Source organism: Brachyistius frenatus, unplaced genomic scaffold (genome assembly GCF_029030835.1).
Source record: "Brachyistius frenatus isolate BFR_SWC_R1_liver_20210118 unplaced genomic scaffold, ASM2903083v1 Contig_189, whole genome shotgun sequence".
NCBI classification, from domain to species: Eukaryota; Metazoa; Chordata; class Actinopteri; family Embiotocidae; genus Brachyistius; species Brachyistius frenatus.
The window spans coordinates 274,178-290,928 of NW_027210788.1; the positions used below are offsets into that span (position 1 = coordinate 274,178).

The following is a 16,751-nucleotide window of genomic DNA, read 5'->3' on the forward strand; positions in this document are numbered from 1 at the left end:
AGAACAAAAAGCAGAACAAAAAAAGTTGAAAAATGTTCACTAGTTAAAGCAACACAATGTAAAATGGAAAGCTGCATTTTAATGTGCTAATTTGAACCATAAATGTTGGGTAGTTTTTTTTTTTTTTTTTTTTTTTACTTTGTCAATATTTCCGTTAATCCCATCATAGGTTACGCAAATAAAACGTAAACACGCCAGTAGAGATTCTTGAAACTGTACTATTCTAATCAAACATGAAGTGGACGTCAGTGACGAGACCACTTTTATTTTGAAACGGTGAAAGCGGAAGCAGCGTGTGTTTACAGCTGTAAACTTGACGTCACTACATGTTTGGTGTTTACAATCTTGTGCAGAAGAAACGAGAAAATCGGTATCGCTGTTCGGTGTTTCGGTTGAACATGGAGCAGAAGGAGGAGACGGTGGCGGTCAAACGGTAAGAAGCATTCATTAAAACACTCACGTGATGCGCTTTTAGATATTCAAATATTTTCACGGTGTGTTTGTTGAGTCTAAATGAGCCGTTGAAGCAGGCAGTGAACAACTGCTGCGATCATGTCCAGCTTCACAGCTCAGCAGTGTTTTATTTAGGAAAGTATTCAAGCACATGTTTCCACAGGTCTTTTCTCTGCAGACTTTAATGGTGAAATCTTATTTTAATTGAAGACAATACTCCACACGACAGGTCGTCTATTCCTCAGCAGTAAAGTAATACTAATTTATGGTGTTTTTTTTATTTATTTTTTTACCAGATTTGAGTTCTGTGTTACAGCTGCTTCAATCACAGACGGTGTTTCACTTCATCATGTCAGCACAATGATCCAGTATGTGTTGTTTTTTTGGTGTTTTTTTTTTATGGAAATGGCTTCAGAGAATTAATGTTCACATGTTCTCTGGCTTCTTGTGACTTGGTGGAGTCATGCTTCAGCACAATGGCATGTAATTATAAAAGGAATCTGCCTCCTGGGCATAAGAGTCGAGCAAGATAATAAATTCCTCTCGACTTGGAGGACATTTACTAATTTAAATACTGATGTATTGAGCTAAGTGTGTGTCTACAAGGTTTAAGAAGGAGTGTACAGTATAATAAAGCATACAAATACATGTGCTGGCTAATTTTTTAAGTTTTGGAATCACTTGTTTTTGGAAATGATGGACTGTTGTCAGAGAGTACGGTGGCCAGAGGGGACAAATGATCAAAATAAACACACTTGAGATTTGGTTTATAAATGAGCCACTTGCATGTCACTGCTTTGAAAAGTAACTGGCAGCTGACTTTTACAGATTAACCTGCTGAGAAATGCAGGTTTAGCGTCTCTGTGATTATGTCGAACTCGGCTCCTGCAGCTTTGCAAACACAAAGGCTGGAAATAGCTGTGGGAGTGGACTTCCTTAGTCTTGTCACGACGGGAGAGGTCAAATATGTGGGACAAAGTGCACATCCATGACCATGAAATTAACCCCCTTCCCCCTCCCCCACCCAGCAGGTGACGAAGAAACCTGCTGATCACCTGAACAACACACTTATAGTACAGTTTGGTTTGAGGGTCATGATTTATTACATTTAACTAAAAAAAACAAACACCTATTTTTCTATTAATTGACAGTTATCGGTCGCTGTGACAAGAGAGGGTTGAAACTAATAATCAATATTTCAATTAGTGGCTTGACAGAATATTAATTAACCACTTATTTGATAATCGATTAATCATTGAGGTCAGTTACCGAGTGACACTGACATCGTCTTGAAAGAAAGATCTTAATTGTAATAATATTTTAAAAAACAAACAACTTCCTAGTTCAAGACAAATATATTATTAGCAGCTAGTGATAGGCGGTGACCAATGTTCTGTTATTTTTGTTGTTGTTTCTGTATAAATAAAAAAAAAATGATGATTTGTCCAAAATCTCTGTTTACTGCTCATTCAGTAGTGAACGACTTTTTAAAACAAATATAAAAAAAAAAAAAATATCACAAAATCCTGAAATATAAATTGGTATCATTGTCGTCCAAATTCCTGTGGTGGTAGCAAAGAAAGTTGTGTAACAGTGAGGCTTGAGGTTGTGTGTGTTTGTTGGACGTGCTCTGACTTGCCCAAAAAAAAAGAAAAGAAAAAAACCTCTTCCGTGTTTCCACATTTTCTGTTTTGTTGAACATTATGTTTCGACGCAAACGAAGCCGAGATGGATTTAGTTATTCACAGTTTAAATGAGTTATTTCAGAGTCTACGATAAATTTGAAGTATAAACATTAACTACTGATAATGGAGAACATCTTGGAGTGGTGTGCGTGTGCGTGTGCGTGTGCGTGTGCGTGTGTGTGCGTGTGCGTGTGTGTGTGTGTGTGTGTGTGTGTGTGTGTGTGTGTGTGTGCGTGTGCGCGTGTGTGTGTGTGTGTGTGTGTGTGTGTGTGTGCGCATGCGTAGTTTTCAGGACTCTTGTTTTTTTTTACCTTTCACTTGAACGCCTGAATATTGGGTTTGTTTCCTTTGTTCCTTCTTGAGCACATTGCGTTCTGGTATATGAGGTCAACCTGATCTCTACCTGGCACACACACACACACACACACACACACACACACACACACACACACACACACACACACACACACACACACACACACACACACACACACACACACACACACACACACACACACACACACACACACACACATTGAGCAATAACAAAGTGCAGCTCTGCTCTCTGACCAGGAACACGTGTTCTCTGAAGCTCCTCCTGGCAGACAGACTGCTTTTTGCTGAGAGGAATGCTGCAGGAGTTGACAGCCTATTATTATTATTATTATTGTTATTATTATTATTATTATTATTATTATTATTATTATCAGCAGCACTATGGACTCTGGTTGTATTATTAACAGGAGGAGGAGGGGCTTGGTGTCGCCACCTGGGAGCAATTTTGTTTGTCGCTGAGCTCATTGCTGTTGACTTTTTGTTGATTACTTGCAGCATTAGACACCCTTTGATACTGGTTTTTTTTTTTTTTTTTTTTTTTAATCTTGTATGCTTTATTTGTCTTTCATTAATTCTCCCATTATTTTCCCGAGAAGGCGATTTAATAGTGAAACGTGCTCAAGGTGACATCTTTTGATCGGCTCCTTCTGTCAGATCAGTCGTACAAAATCTAAAGATGTTCAGTTTCCTGTCAGAGGTGGTGAAGAAAGAAAGTCAACAAATACTCTCCTGTGATTGGCTGGACACAGTCAGGGTTTGGAGCATTGCAATTAAGGCTAATAAAGATGCATCATTTCGACTATGACTTCAACCATAAGAGCACGAGGTGGTGCATGTTGCTGTGTATTGTCTAATAGAAGCTAAAGGACCTGTTCTGTGGGTTTCTGACTGTTCAAGATCCGGTTACGCTGACAGTAGGAGCGGCGTTGTACACATGAACTCGAGGGAATCCTGCTAAAGGAAGATTATACAAACAAATCACAAACTGAAAAGACCGTAGCTGGCGGTTTTACCTGAAATTACATTAAAGATCAAATTAAACGGTTTAATCTCACAAACATGACATGACGTGTGTCAGAAGCCAAAGTTGGACCATTTTAACTCCTCCATGTTAATCTGCCTTCTCAGATGAATCCAGATTTTCTATTTTAAATTAAACCAGTATTTCACAAGAGAAAACAAAGATTGTATAAACAGAAACTGTTTTTCTCTTCTTTCTGCCAGTCATTTGTTGACCTCTTAAATTTATCTCACGGCCCTCGGAGTGGTCACGCCCCTCATATTTGGGAACCGCTTCTTTTCAAAGGCGAAAAGGAAAAAGAAAAAAAAAGAAAAAAACCTGAAGTCTTTCTAATCATAATAATCTGATGTGACCGAGCGAGATGGAGGTGTTTTGTGATTTGGTTATTTTGGGAGTGACCCTTTCAAACGTTGGATCCATTAACAGCAGCCTGAAACGGGTTTGTTTTTCCCTGAAGACGGGACACACACACCGCCGACTGTTATCTCATCCTTGCGGTTGCCATGTGTTTGTTTGGGTGACGTAGGTTTGTGTCTTTGTTTGTGTTGGTGTGTGACGGTGGTGGTGTACAAAATATGCCAATCGGTGGTCACATCTCTGTTTTTGGTCTGCGTACGTGTGCTACGCGTCTCTGTTGTAACACGACGATCCTAAAACATAAAAATACTCCTGACGTGAGATACTGCGTCAGGAGCTGCAGCCGTGTTGGCTTTCAGAGAGCCCAGAGCCTCGGTGGGAAACGCTTGATGTTGTGACATTTCCTGTCTGAGGTACAAACAGCTCTTATGAATGACAAAAGTAAGCAGCATTGTCCACCGGGCCTTTCGCTGTTTGTTTTTGTTTGTTTGTTTTTGCCTTTGTTTTCTTCGACAAAACGATTAATCCACGACGAAAAAAGAAAAGCAAAAGAAGAAGAAAGAACGAGTGTGAAGTCGGAGGAATTATGTCAAAACCGATTTTAAGCAGAAGCGAACTCCGTGCTGTGTTTCCATGGTAACACCCAGTGCCTCCAACTGATAAAATGGAGGAAAATATTGCTGATAATTGGTGACTCGCTGATGATATTGCAGAGCAACGGGAAGGACAAACGTTTTTGAGATATTTGTCAAAAGTTTCACCCAAACATGTTTTAAATTCTTCTGGGAGAAGCGTGCTCTCGGCCTCGCCGTGTTTTTTAGTTTGTAAAAAAAAAAAAAGAAAAAAGTCTTATTTTAGTTGTGAAGCTCAACATCTTTGTGGGACAGATAGTCAGACATACAACTAAAGTCTACATTTTCCGGTCCAAGTCGGTTGTCACTGTTAGATCATACAGATTTTATATTCTGTGATATGCTGCACAAATTATAATAAGAGTCAATATTTTCAGCTGTAACAAGAACAATAGGGAATCACAATCTGATCTCTGAATGAAGCACATCCTCTCAGAGTATGATGCTCATAATGTTGAAAGTTATTTTGTTCCTCTTTGTACTCCATAGTATTGTATTACAGTGTGTGAGACCGCCTGTCAGCTGCTCACTCTCTTCAAAGCTGCAAGCTTGGAAGTTATTTTGGAGCTGGCAGTCAGCTGATATCTCCTGTTGTGTTGTGTGTTTTTCTTTTTTAAGTACTTCATTTGGGGTCCAGTTTGATTTGTTTTTTTGAAGTGCTGACTCAGCCTTTAGCAGGTTCTGGGTGCTGTTGCAGTGAATCTTGCTTTTATTATTGACTTTCTCGCAGTGAAGGAGGCGGAGGCGGTTTAAAGGCTCGTACTCTTGCTGTTTTGGTTTCTGCGTATGTTTGGATGTGATTGTATTCCCACCCGGCCGGCTCAAATCGAACGGGAGAGAGAAATAAAACCCTGCTGTTGTGTTGTCAGCGCACATTTTTGTTAATTTATACTTTTTATCCAGGTCACAGCAGCAGCGCGGGGTGGACTGAAGAGAAGAGAGCGAGGGAGGGAGGGAGGATCTGGATGTTTTCCCAGTCGCTCAAATAAATAACATTTTGTTCCCTTCAGTTTTGTACATTTCTCCCTTTTTACGCTATCGGTTCTGTTCCCACTTTGCAAAAATATCCAGGAATGTTTATAGAGCCGAACTGTCTGCTCGCACATTTAAAGACTTGTAGGTCTTTAGGTCTCTAGGAGACCAGAGATGAACTTGCAGAGCAGCAAACAGGCCTGACTTTACACTAATGGGCAGGAAGTGAGGCGTTTGTTGATGTAACATGAAGTTAAACAGATAGTTATCATAATGATCACGTTTTATATGAGGGGGTTGTTTTGAATTTCCAGCATCTGGTCCTGAACTCCTCCTCAAGTGTTTTTAAAACCTTTACAGCTGAGTTACTGAGGAACGTTTGGGGATTTATTGTAAATCCTAGATCTTATCGCTGGAGTTGAACAAAATTTTACATGAATTGTTCCTTTGTTTTGTTGTTGTTGTTGGTAGGAAATGTGATATGTTTAACACAAACATTGACAGAAATCACATTCATGATGCAGCTTTCATGTTTCATGTGGTTTAAGATTGCATGTTTAATTTCCCATTTTACATAATTCATTTGTAATACAACGTTCTTTCATCCTTTGACCTTCTTACTTAAGTCAACTAAAATGTAGTTACGTTACGTCATACTGAACGATTTAAAAATCTCCTCTGCAGAGGCGAAGAGAGATGCATTATGGGAAATGAACTGGTTATAGAAAAGTGTTGATACTGGGAGAGAAGAATGTGATCTTTAGTTTTAATTCTTTGTTGATTTTGGGCTCCTCACTGAAGTCTTCTTTTCTGTCCTTTTTGTTTTGTTTTCATTCTCTATTTTCCCACAATCCTTTTCTGCTCTAAACCGACCATCATTCCTCCTCATCACACCGTATTTTATATGAATATCCTATGAGGCTTCATTTCTTTATTCTTCTCATCTTATTTTTCCTCTCTTTTTGTTTATTTCTTTTAAATGTTTACCTCTTTTCTGTCCCTATTTTCATTTCTGTCAATCACGTTCTGACCTTCTATCTTCCTCCTCCTCCTCCTCTTCATCCTACAGGACTAGTTTGGAGCAGAGAAAGCTGCGTTCTCGTGATGCGGCCAGATGTAGGCGAAGTCAGGAGACTGATGTGTTTTACGAGCTCGCCCACACCCTGCCGTTCCCTCACCGAGTCTCCGCACACCTGGACAAAGCCGCCATCATCAGAGTGACCCTCAGCTTCCTGCAGATGCACCACCTCCTGCGACCTGGTAAGATGTCGGTATACAGATTGATAAAGTTTGTGAAAATCAAGACTAAAATAGTGCCATTAAAACTGCTGAATTAGGTCCAGTTAAGGCACCGAGCAGGAAGGAAGTGAATTTAATGACAGCAATAATATCCTCCTTAAGACTGCCTCTAATGAACACATACGGATTAGTGCAAGTACGACGTTTTATTGGACTGCAAGTCGAGTTTGAAAAAAAAAACAACCTTAAAGTTGGAAACTCTCCTGTTGCTCCTTAAAAACCAGAACAATACGTAGCATAAAGCCTGAGTCGGCTCGAGCCTTTAAAAATATCCTGTGGTGTGTCCTGCACCCTTAATCTTCACGTTCCCTTCATGAGTGACGGAGTAACATTGGAAAAATCCGTCCGGCATCTAAAGCTGCTGAATCGGAGAAGCCGCTCTGATACTTTGCACTTTCAGTGTTTTTCTCTTTCGTTGAGTTATTCTGGTGAGATGAGTCGGCTCATTGCTGCGTCTCTCCCTCGGGGTGTGAGCGCAGAGTCATGAACTCATCAATAGCAAAGCTGTTGGTGAATCAATTACAAGGTCTGAAAATTTAGCAGCAAAATGTCCAGTCCCTGGAAAATGGGTTCCCGTTAGTCAGGCAGCGATTACAAAGTATTCTGCTTCATTAAAAAAAAAAAAAAAAAAAACTACGGGACATTCAGGCATTTAAAGACATGCACTGAAATAGATCTGTAATAATCTCCTGATTATTTTTTTGATAACAGATGAGGGTGAGAAAGAAGAGTCCGACGAGGACGAGAAGGAAGACGACGATCCGATGGACGTCTTCTATCCTCAGGCGCTCGCTGGCTTCATCATGGTGCTCGCTGAGGAGGGAGACATGATCTACCTGACGGAAAATGTCAACAAACACATCGGCATCGCACAGGTACAGCCTCAACGCGACAGCAGGACAGACGCCTTCGCAGTCAGCAACAGTACCACTAATACGTTTAAGTAAATTGATGCGTTCGTTTTAGTGTGTAACTGTTGTTTTTTGTTCACAGCTGGAGCTGCTGGGTCAGAGTATTTATGACTTTGTTCACCCCTGTGATCAGGAGGAGCTCCGAGACCTGCTGACTCCACGCCCAGGTCAGACGCACAATTTCGAAATCCTGAAAAAAAAAAAAGAGACAGTTTCAAAATTAAACAGGACTTAACTTAGAAATAACACCTTTTGTTTTTGGCTGAGAACGTGTTTTATTCTGGTTTGGTCACATGAGAACAAGACTGTTTCTGTTCGGTGTCATAAATGTCAAATGAGTTCTGCAGGTTCATCCACTGTTTTCAGAAATAAAAAGCCTGTCATTTAAAAACAGAGGTGGTGAGGGTTACTCGGATATCAAACTTTAGCAGTTGAATTACCAGCTGTTCTTTTAAGTTGACTGTTTTTGTAAAAGTCCTGGAAACAAATGTCAACACAGACAACGTAAGTTGCCAGATACCCGTGAGCCAGGCACGTCAGCTTTGTCTTTTTGTTTTCAGGTTTGAGCAAGAAATCCCGGAATGAACAGCCAAGCGAGAGAAACTTCTTCCTGCGAATGAAGAGCACGCTGACCAGCAGGGGGCGCAGCGTCAACATCAAGTCGGCTACCTGGAAGGTAAGCACTGACGAGTGTACGCGAGGACACAGAAACACTTTAACCTATCAAAGCAGTTTCATGCGGCGTTGCTATAGTAACAACACTGCATTAAGGGGTTACTATCTATGGTACAAAAAAAAATAGAAAATCCAGAAAAGCACTTGGTACCAGAAGTGAGTGGAGTCCAGTAAAGTACATCCAGTGCTGGCAACGAAAAAGTGGATTAATACTCTGCTGGACTTCTTCTCTTCTTCTTCTTCAGGTCCTCCACTGCACAGGTCGCATGCGTCCGTTCGGCGGCGGCTCCACGTCGCCCCCTGCAGCCAGCGTTATGACTCTGCTGTGTGAGCCCGTCCCTCACCCGTCCAGCGTGGAGTTCCCTCTGGACACCCGGACCTTCCTCACCCGCCACAGCATGGACCTGCACTTCACTCACTGCGAGGGCAGGTAAGACGAGAAGCATAAACGACCTTGACCTTTGACCTCCTCCCCGTGGCTGAGAGGTGAGAGAAAACACGACAGGAGGAGAGGAATAGAAATCTGTGAATCTCTCTTCGCAGTTAAAATTATTCTGGTGTGTCTCCTCCATCTTTCTGTTACCAGGGTTACAGAGCTGGTTGGATACAAACCGGACGATTTGATTGGACGCTCAGCCTTTGAGTTTCATCACGCACGCGACTCAAATCACATCAACAAGAGCCTGCGCACATGCGAGTACTCCAGAAACCAAATATCTACGTACAGAATCAGTGTTTAGGTGTTTTGTTTAAAGGCGTGTCGATCGTTTAAGCCCACTGAGGAAATATTTTTATAAGAAATGAAGAAGAGTGACTTTGCAGAAGTTCAGGATGTAAACAAACCAGAGAGGACGAGTTTGCACACACAGAAGCAGGATGTTGACATTTACTCTTTGCTCATCTCTTTGTGTCCCCGTCTCCCGTGTCCGTCCACATTGTGCAGTGCTGTCCAAAGGTCAGGTGATCACCAGCCACTACCGCTTCCTGGCAAACGACGGCGGCTTCGTCTGGGCGGAGACTCAAGCGACCGTCCTCTACAGCAGCAAGACGTCGCAGCCCGAGGCCATCGTCTGCCTCAACTTCATACTCAGGTACTTTGACGAGCGTGGAGGTCGTGTAACGCAGCTCTGGCTCCAACATGAGACCGTGCTGGTGTTTCCAGGGCTGAACTAGAAGAAGCGGTAAAGGACAGAAACACAACGGCTCATTTATCCTACTTCTTCTTTACCTCCTCCGTCTCCTCCTGTTGCAGCGCCGTGGAGCAGCCAGACGTCGTTTTCTCCGCCGAGCAGACCCGTTGTGGCCGGCTGCCGAAAGACGAAGCCGTCTCACCGCCGCTCGCACCGGAGGATTGTTGGATTTCCGACGTCTGCGATTCTGAACCCGAGGACATCGAGCGTCCGGCTGAGACTGAAGACGCGGATTCGGATGTCAGCAGCGCTGCAGAGCTCCTCGTGAAGCTGAAGGAGACGCCAGATGATCTCCTCCAGCTGGATCCCGAAGCTGACGACGCCATGGCGCCTCTAACAGGAGGTGAAACAGACCAGATGTTTTTACATGTAGATGCACAACACAAGGTTTATGTTTCTCAAATTATGTTCACGAAGCTGTTAAAATCCTCGTTGGTGAGGATGTTTGCCGAGATATTCAATCCACCTGTCAGGTGTGGCACACACACACACACACACACACACACACACACACACACACACACACACACACACACACACACACACACACACACACACACACACAAATACACACAATTAACGCCTAATATTGTTTAAAAAAAAAATAGAAAACATTTTTTGTGGCCTGTCGCAGGAACACGTGTTCAATAATCATGTTGTTTAATCAGCATCTTGGCAAACAGGAGATGTTGTGCATGAAGTAATTTTAGATCTTTTAATTCAACTCATGAAAAAGAATGAGTGAAAACAAAAGTGTTTTTATATTTACTTGAAAACTAGTGTTGATAAAAGGGTTTCATTCGTTTTTCAGGTTTTCAGTGTTTGGTTAAAGTGAACAGATTCCTATAATGTTTAATTAATGTCATTTTACATGAGGTTCATCTTGTGATGAGATCAGTGAAGTTTTAGTTCAGCTGCTGAACAAACCACGAAACTTTTCACGCTGAATCCTCTCACTGTTTTTCTGTCTGTCAGGTTTTGTTGAGCTGTCGTTTGCCACTTCGACTCATCCAAACTTGGTGCCGGACCATCCTCAGGATCTGTGCAGTCCCCAGCTGAGACAGCTCCTCTCGCCCATCTTCAACCCCCTCACTCCACCTTCATCATCATCATCATCATCACCCTCCTCACCTGAGCCGGTAGTTACAAACCTTAAATCTTGAATACGTTGCAAGTACTAATGTCTCCGTCTCATTGATTTACCGTCTCTTTATTTTGTCTCCGTGTCTGTCGACTTCCCTCAGAGCCCCTGTGAGACGGCGGCGACGGACACCGGCAAGGTTAAAAAGATCCTTGCCTTTTGTCCAGACGATGCTCAAGAGAAAGGAGGACCACAGGAGGTAGGAGCAGAAAACACACGTAGAAACATTAACATAGAGACCAAAACGACTTTACTTTTCCAGGTTGTTGGTGCACAAACTTTTAAAGTTTGAAAAATGTAATCTTTTGTTTCTCGCGTCTTTTCCCGGGGCGTGGAGGCGATGGATCTGGACATGTTGGCTCCTTACATCTCCATGGACGACGACTTCCAGCTGACCTTACTCAACACGTTGCCCGAGGAAGCTGACAAACCCTCGGATGCGACGCCTGCAGCGGCGGCGAGCAGGAAACGGTGAGACGGAGCAGCTCCTTCTGTGCACTCATGTTGCAAAGACCGTCAGCTGCAGCTAGTTATCAGTAAAGTAAGGACGTCTCTTTGGCTCCGAAGGACAAAGTACATGCAAGAGTGAAAGCAGAAACAGTAAATGCCTCACATCTGAATTCAGAGACTCCTGTACAGTGTTGTTGTTGAACATAGACTACTTGCCTGCTTAAACAGGTTGTACAAAGCAACGGAATATATAAAAAAATAAATAAAAAGGCCAGGAATTGTTTACAGTTGCTCTCTTCGTTTGTCTTTCATTTAGGACCCATAACCCAGATGAAGAGATGCCGGCCCAGCTGATGGTTCATGACAAGAGACAGAAACACGATCCTTCCTCAATAGAAGAGGAACTTCTTCTCAGCCACAGATTACTGGTGAGTTCAGGACAAACGGGATAAAACACTATTTTTAGGAGGTTTATTTTTAAATGTTTTTACCTGAAGGATCTGCAGGAAGATAATATAACATAACAGAAGAGATTTCTAATTCAGACCTATTTTGGTTGTTTTTAAACCAATAAGTTAAATACTAACAGACTGCAGGCTGATTATTACACGGGGTCTTTCATCGAAGCGCTCTAGTTGGACTCTGTGTGAATATTTTCACTTTTTAAATGCCAGAAAGGACCAGACAGGAAGCACAGAACTTCAAATATATATATATATATATAAAAGTGTTAAACTTGTGTCCATATGTTAAACTCCATGTTCAGGGCTGTCTGGAGGAAGCTGACCAATCGGATCTGACCCTGGACCCGGGCCCGGGCCCGAGAGGCTGCAGTCAGCTGCTCACAGACAGAGACCCCGTTTTAGGAGGCATACAGGGCCTCTGTGATACTGCAGGTATGATAAACACACACTCACCTAAATGAACAGTAGACTTTAACCCCAACAGTAAAAACTCTGTTCAGTTTTTAGCTGCTAGATAGGAGATGGTAATATTCAGGTGTAACGACACCCTCTGGTGGTCATATGGGACACTTACAGCTACCTTTTTGTAGATTAACATCTCATGCCTCAACCGGATCTGGTAAATGAGTTTTAATTGGGGAAATAAAAGTTAAAACGGTAAATATTCCAGGATCAGTCAGAACAATCACAAGTAAATCTAAAGTGATTGTTTGGTGCTCTTAGTTTGTTTGTTTGCAGCTTGAGGCCAAACTGTACTGATTTTTTGACCTGTGGAGATCAATTATTCAAATTTGTACTGAACTGTATTTTTTAGGTCAGAAAAGCGTTTCTAAAGTTTAGTCTGGCCTATCTCTCTCTTCCAGTTCTGATGAGGGACATATTCTCGGGACTTACACGAGGCCCCCCAGACCTCTCGCCACCTCTTTCACCTTTGACCTGACAGGCGTTCCCGTCAATCAAAAGTCGGCTCGACGGCCGCGTTATAAAGTGAGAAAGTCGACGCCGGATCTGTCTGTAAACACAGCAACCTGAGCACACAAGTACCGTCTAAACGCAATAGACCACAAACATACACGCACACAAATCTAGACGCACATGCGGCGTAACCGCGGTGTTGGATCGAACCCGACTCTGCTCCTTGCAGCTGAACCAGGACAGTCTGTTATATTGGGTTTTCTCATTTCTCTGACTGTGAAACAAAAGCTGGTGACCTAGTTTAGATCAGACCAAAGGTCTTTCTTTAACCCGACGCTGCTCAGTAGCTTGTTTTTCCTCATTAATACTTAGTCAGCGATTTAATGTGAGAACTCATCATTGAGGTCTGTTTGTTTTATTAAAACAGCAGGTGGTGCTAATTTTCTTCACATGAACAATGTGAAGGACTACGAAACCTAAATGGGTTAAACAGTGACACGAATACCGAAACTTAATTCTCTGTGCAGCTAAATTACATTTTTATTGCAATAATATTGCCGTTAAACCACATTCAAGCCGTCTGCTTTAGTGCCGGTGTCAGGAACAGGAACACCTGCAACGCCAGCGACCATCAAGTAGGAACAAACAACGTTCCCTTTCACTTCCTGCTCACGCCAGCATTTAAACTTGTGAATATCAGTGGCATTGTTCATGTCAGTGGCATATTTTTTACATCTTTCTATACACATCTTATTTTTTAAAAGATACATTTTCTATGAAGTTCTGAGATTTTTTTACTGCGTCTATCTACAAATCCTGAGTCACCGATTGTCCGCAAATGTTTTCATCTTCCTGAGATGCTATGAGGGTGGGATTTATCCTGTCTAACGCTTCCTGTAAGCTAATGCAAGGCAATCAATCACAGGAAAACGTTAGCAAATTGACTTCAAACTATAACAATATGCAGGTTTGATGCCATTTAATTTGTCCTTGTATTGTGATTTTAGAACCATAATTGAATAACTTGCTACTGAAGCCATTATCAGGTAAACAAACCGTAGTCAGTTTGTTTACGTATATGCCGATTAGAAATATAATTTAAACATTAGTTTTAGTTCTGTTTTTCTTTGTTAGATTTTTATGACTAGTAACAAATTTTACTTTGACTTAAATATTTGACTTGTATTCTTCAGTTGCAGTGCTAGATGAAATATTGTAATATTGATGTGGAGGATTGTTTTTATTTGACAGCCTTCTGGTTTTTTTCTACAACCCAGTTTCCTGAAGAGTTGCAATGCCATGTAAAATGTAAACCATGTAAACCCATATTTGATTAAAAATAGACCAAAGACAACAAATCAAATGTTGAAACTTGATGCATTTTGTTTTATGAAAAACAAAAAAAATTCTATTTGATGCGAGCAGCAAGTTTCAGAGAGGCAGAGCCTCTCAGCAGTGAAGATGGGGAGAGGCTCATCACTCTGTAAAAAGACTGCCTGGGCAACAAGTACAACAATCTAAGAATAATGTTCAATGTAAAACTGCAAAGAATTTAGGGATTTCACCATCTACAGTACTTAATATCGTTAAAAGATTCAGAGAATCAGGCTAGAGAGGAGAGGGACCATCCAGCTTGTTATCAGCGCACAGTTGAAAGTCCAGGATCCGTGATGGTATGAGGGTGCATTAGTGCACATGGCATGTGTAGCGTGAGCATCTGGGAAGGAACCGTTAATACTAAATGATATATTCAGGTTTTGGAGCAACATATGCTGCCATCCAGACGACGTGTTTCTTAGGGAAGGTGTTGCTTATTTTCGCAGGACAATACCAAACTGTATTCTCCACGTATTCCAACAGCATGGCGTCGTAGTAGAAGAGTCCGGGTAATAAACCGGCCTCCTGCAGTCCAGACGTGTCACCCCTTAAAAACATTTGGAGCATCATGAAATGACAAATACGACACAGTAGACCCTGAAATGTGGAGCAGCTGAAATCCTATCCTAGGCAAGAATGGGACCACATTTCACTTTTAAAACTCCAGCAGCTGGTCTCCTCAGTTACCAGAGTGCTGTTAAAAGAAGAGGTGATGCAACACAGCGGTAACCATGCCCCTCTCCCGATGGGTTGCTGACATCAGATGAAAAATTTGCATATATTTATCATAAACCAACAACATTTGTAAGTTCCTACATTTGATACGTTATCTTTGCTCCATTTTCAATTAAATATGGGTTTACATGATTTGCAAATCTTTGCTTTCCGTTATTATTTACATTTTATACGGCGTCCCAACTTTTTTGGAAATGGGGTTATACATATAAACTCTGGAGCTACCAACTCTATTTGTCTGAATTGAATGCAAAACTTTACGTTTTGTTAAATGCAGACACGTTTCAAACCTCTCTGTGTCTTTTATCATGCAGTGGAAAGCATTTACCGAGACACAGCATTTACTCAAAACGACCCCTGTGATTTGTACTTGTTTATCCTGTATTTACTCATGAACTAAATAAAGCTGTTGAAGCAAAAGCTATTGTTTGTTGTGTGTGTGTGTGTGTGTGTGTGTGTGTGTGTGTGTGTGTGTGTGTGTGTGTGTGTGTGTGTGTGTGTGTGTGTGTGTGTGTGTGTGTGTGTGTGTGTGTGTGTGTGTGTGTGCAGAGGTGAAACATTTACTCACTGAAGGAGGAGCCGCTCCGTCTGCAGGTAAATGTTTATCCTCTGTCCAGGATAAAACCGGTCTGATCACCTCATCGCTGTCAAAACAGGAAAAAAAACCACTGAACTAGAGAAAGAAGCGTTGGTGTCATCGCCTCCGACAACCAGCACAAACACCTCTGCAGAGATTTAATTTAAGATTTCACATATAAAACATCTATAAAATATGGTGAATCAATAATAATAATAATGTACAACAGAGTTCTACATATGAGGGTCTAATCTAATCCTCCTCACTGCATAGACTTTTTTTTTTTTTTCTTACTTTTGATAGTTTCAGTACATTTTACAAACAATATTGATTTACTTCCTCTCAGGTAACATTTTCATTGCAGGGCTTTTTGCTTTCAAGGCCTTCCACCCTGGCAGACCCTGAACCACGACCGGGCTGTTATGAAGACGCATTTTTCAAAGGTTGCAGTCGAGTGTGTGCGTATTCACTGGAGAGGCCGTCTGCTGCTACAGTTATTAAAATAGATGCACCGTGTGTTGTCTTTCATTTTTGCTGCATTAATATTTGGCTGACTTGCAGGAGAGCATTTTTAGACCAGGTTCAAATCAGTGTCTCTGACTCATTACCAGACTGATTTACACTGTTAATGTTTGGATCAAATGAAAATGTGAATTTTTGCTGTCGTTTTTAAAATCTCACTCTGGTGACGGGGACACAAACACTTATTGTATTTCTGAATTTATAATGTTCTTTAATCCACAGAGTCCAGTGTTGTTTAATTATGGTCTTACAGTTGTAAAGCTGTTACTGATCTTGAGGTAATAGAAAAGGGGTTGAGGGGTAATTTTACAGTGTGCTATCAGCACTTTTACTCAGGAAAACATTTGAACACTTTTTCCACACCTACATAACTGCTGTACAAGGTAAACAAAATAGTGTCCTTCTCCCCACACCGATTGAATCACTTGTGCGTTGGATAAACCAAGTGTGGGCAGAGCAGGCCGAGGTGCAAAGAAAACAGGAATAAAGAAACAGTTGGGAGCAACTCAATTAAAGCAAGTAAAAACACTTCATGGTCTTAAACGCCAAAATGTGGTGGAGATTTTTGCATCAGCCCTGCTGTGTAACTGTGTGAATTCACCCTGTTTGCTCAAACTCACTCGGTAGTGTCACACAGGAAAAGCTTTGTCACAAGGCTGAGCTGAGGAGGGAAATCCTCAGAACAACATTTCATTATTTCTGGTAACAGTTTCAAAGATTCACTCTTCGTTCTTCTGGAGTTCAGACTTCCAGCATGTGACGTCACGTCTTCAAAACACAGGGTGGTGCATGTCACGGTGAGCAAAGAGTTCCTGGATGTCTCAAGCCACAGCAGCAGTGGAAGAAGTGCTCAGATCTTTTACTTAACGTATACAGCGATGCAAAAAATACATTTAAAAAAATCCTTCTTAAGTAAAAGTATTGGTAGCAAAATGTAGGTAAAATATTCTGAAGCATCAGTGTGTGAGCAGCATGTTCCCGTTGCAGCTGCTACAGGTGGAGCTAGTTTAAATATCCAGTTTAATATCCAGGGACAGAA

General features: G+C 41.6%; 1 protein-coding gene across 4 annotated transcripts; it reads left to right on the plus strand.

The window, feature by feature from the left end:
- The first annotated feature begins 319 nt into the window (after positions 1-319).
- On the plus strand, positions 320-15,700 carry hif1al (hypoxia inducible factor 1 subunit alpha, like). 4 transcript variants are annotated; one of them, XM_069718294.1, is made up of 16 exons: positions 320-433; positions 6,526-6,716; positions 7,467-7,630; positions 7,749-7,833; positions 8,227-8,342; positions 8,587-8,771; positions 8,928-9,034; positions 9,285-9,432; positions 9,594-9,874; positions 10,507-10,670; positions 10,776-10,871; positions 11,010-11,143; positions 11,439-11,550; positions 11,889-12,018; positions 12,450-12,573; positions 15,555-15,700. In XM_069718294.1, exons 1-15 carry the CDS (start codon positions 327-329, stop codon positions 12,524-12,526), a joined length of 2,097 nt encoding a protein of 698 aa, XP_069574395.1. In that variant the 5' UTR covers positions 320-326; the 3' UTR covers positions 12,527-12,573; positions 15,555-15,700. The 4 variants fall into 4 exon arrangements, with proteins under 4 accessions (XP_069574395.1, XP_069574394.1, XP_069574396.1 ...); XM_069718293.1 differs by having other exon boundaries at positions 15,572-15,700; XM_069718295.1 differs by lacking the exon at positions 15,555-15,700 and adding an exon at positions 15,163-15,185.
- Positions 15,701-16,751: the final 1,051 nt, after the last annotated feature.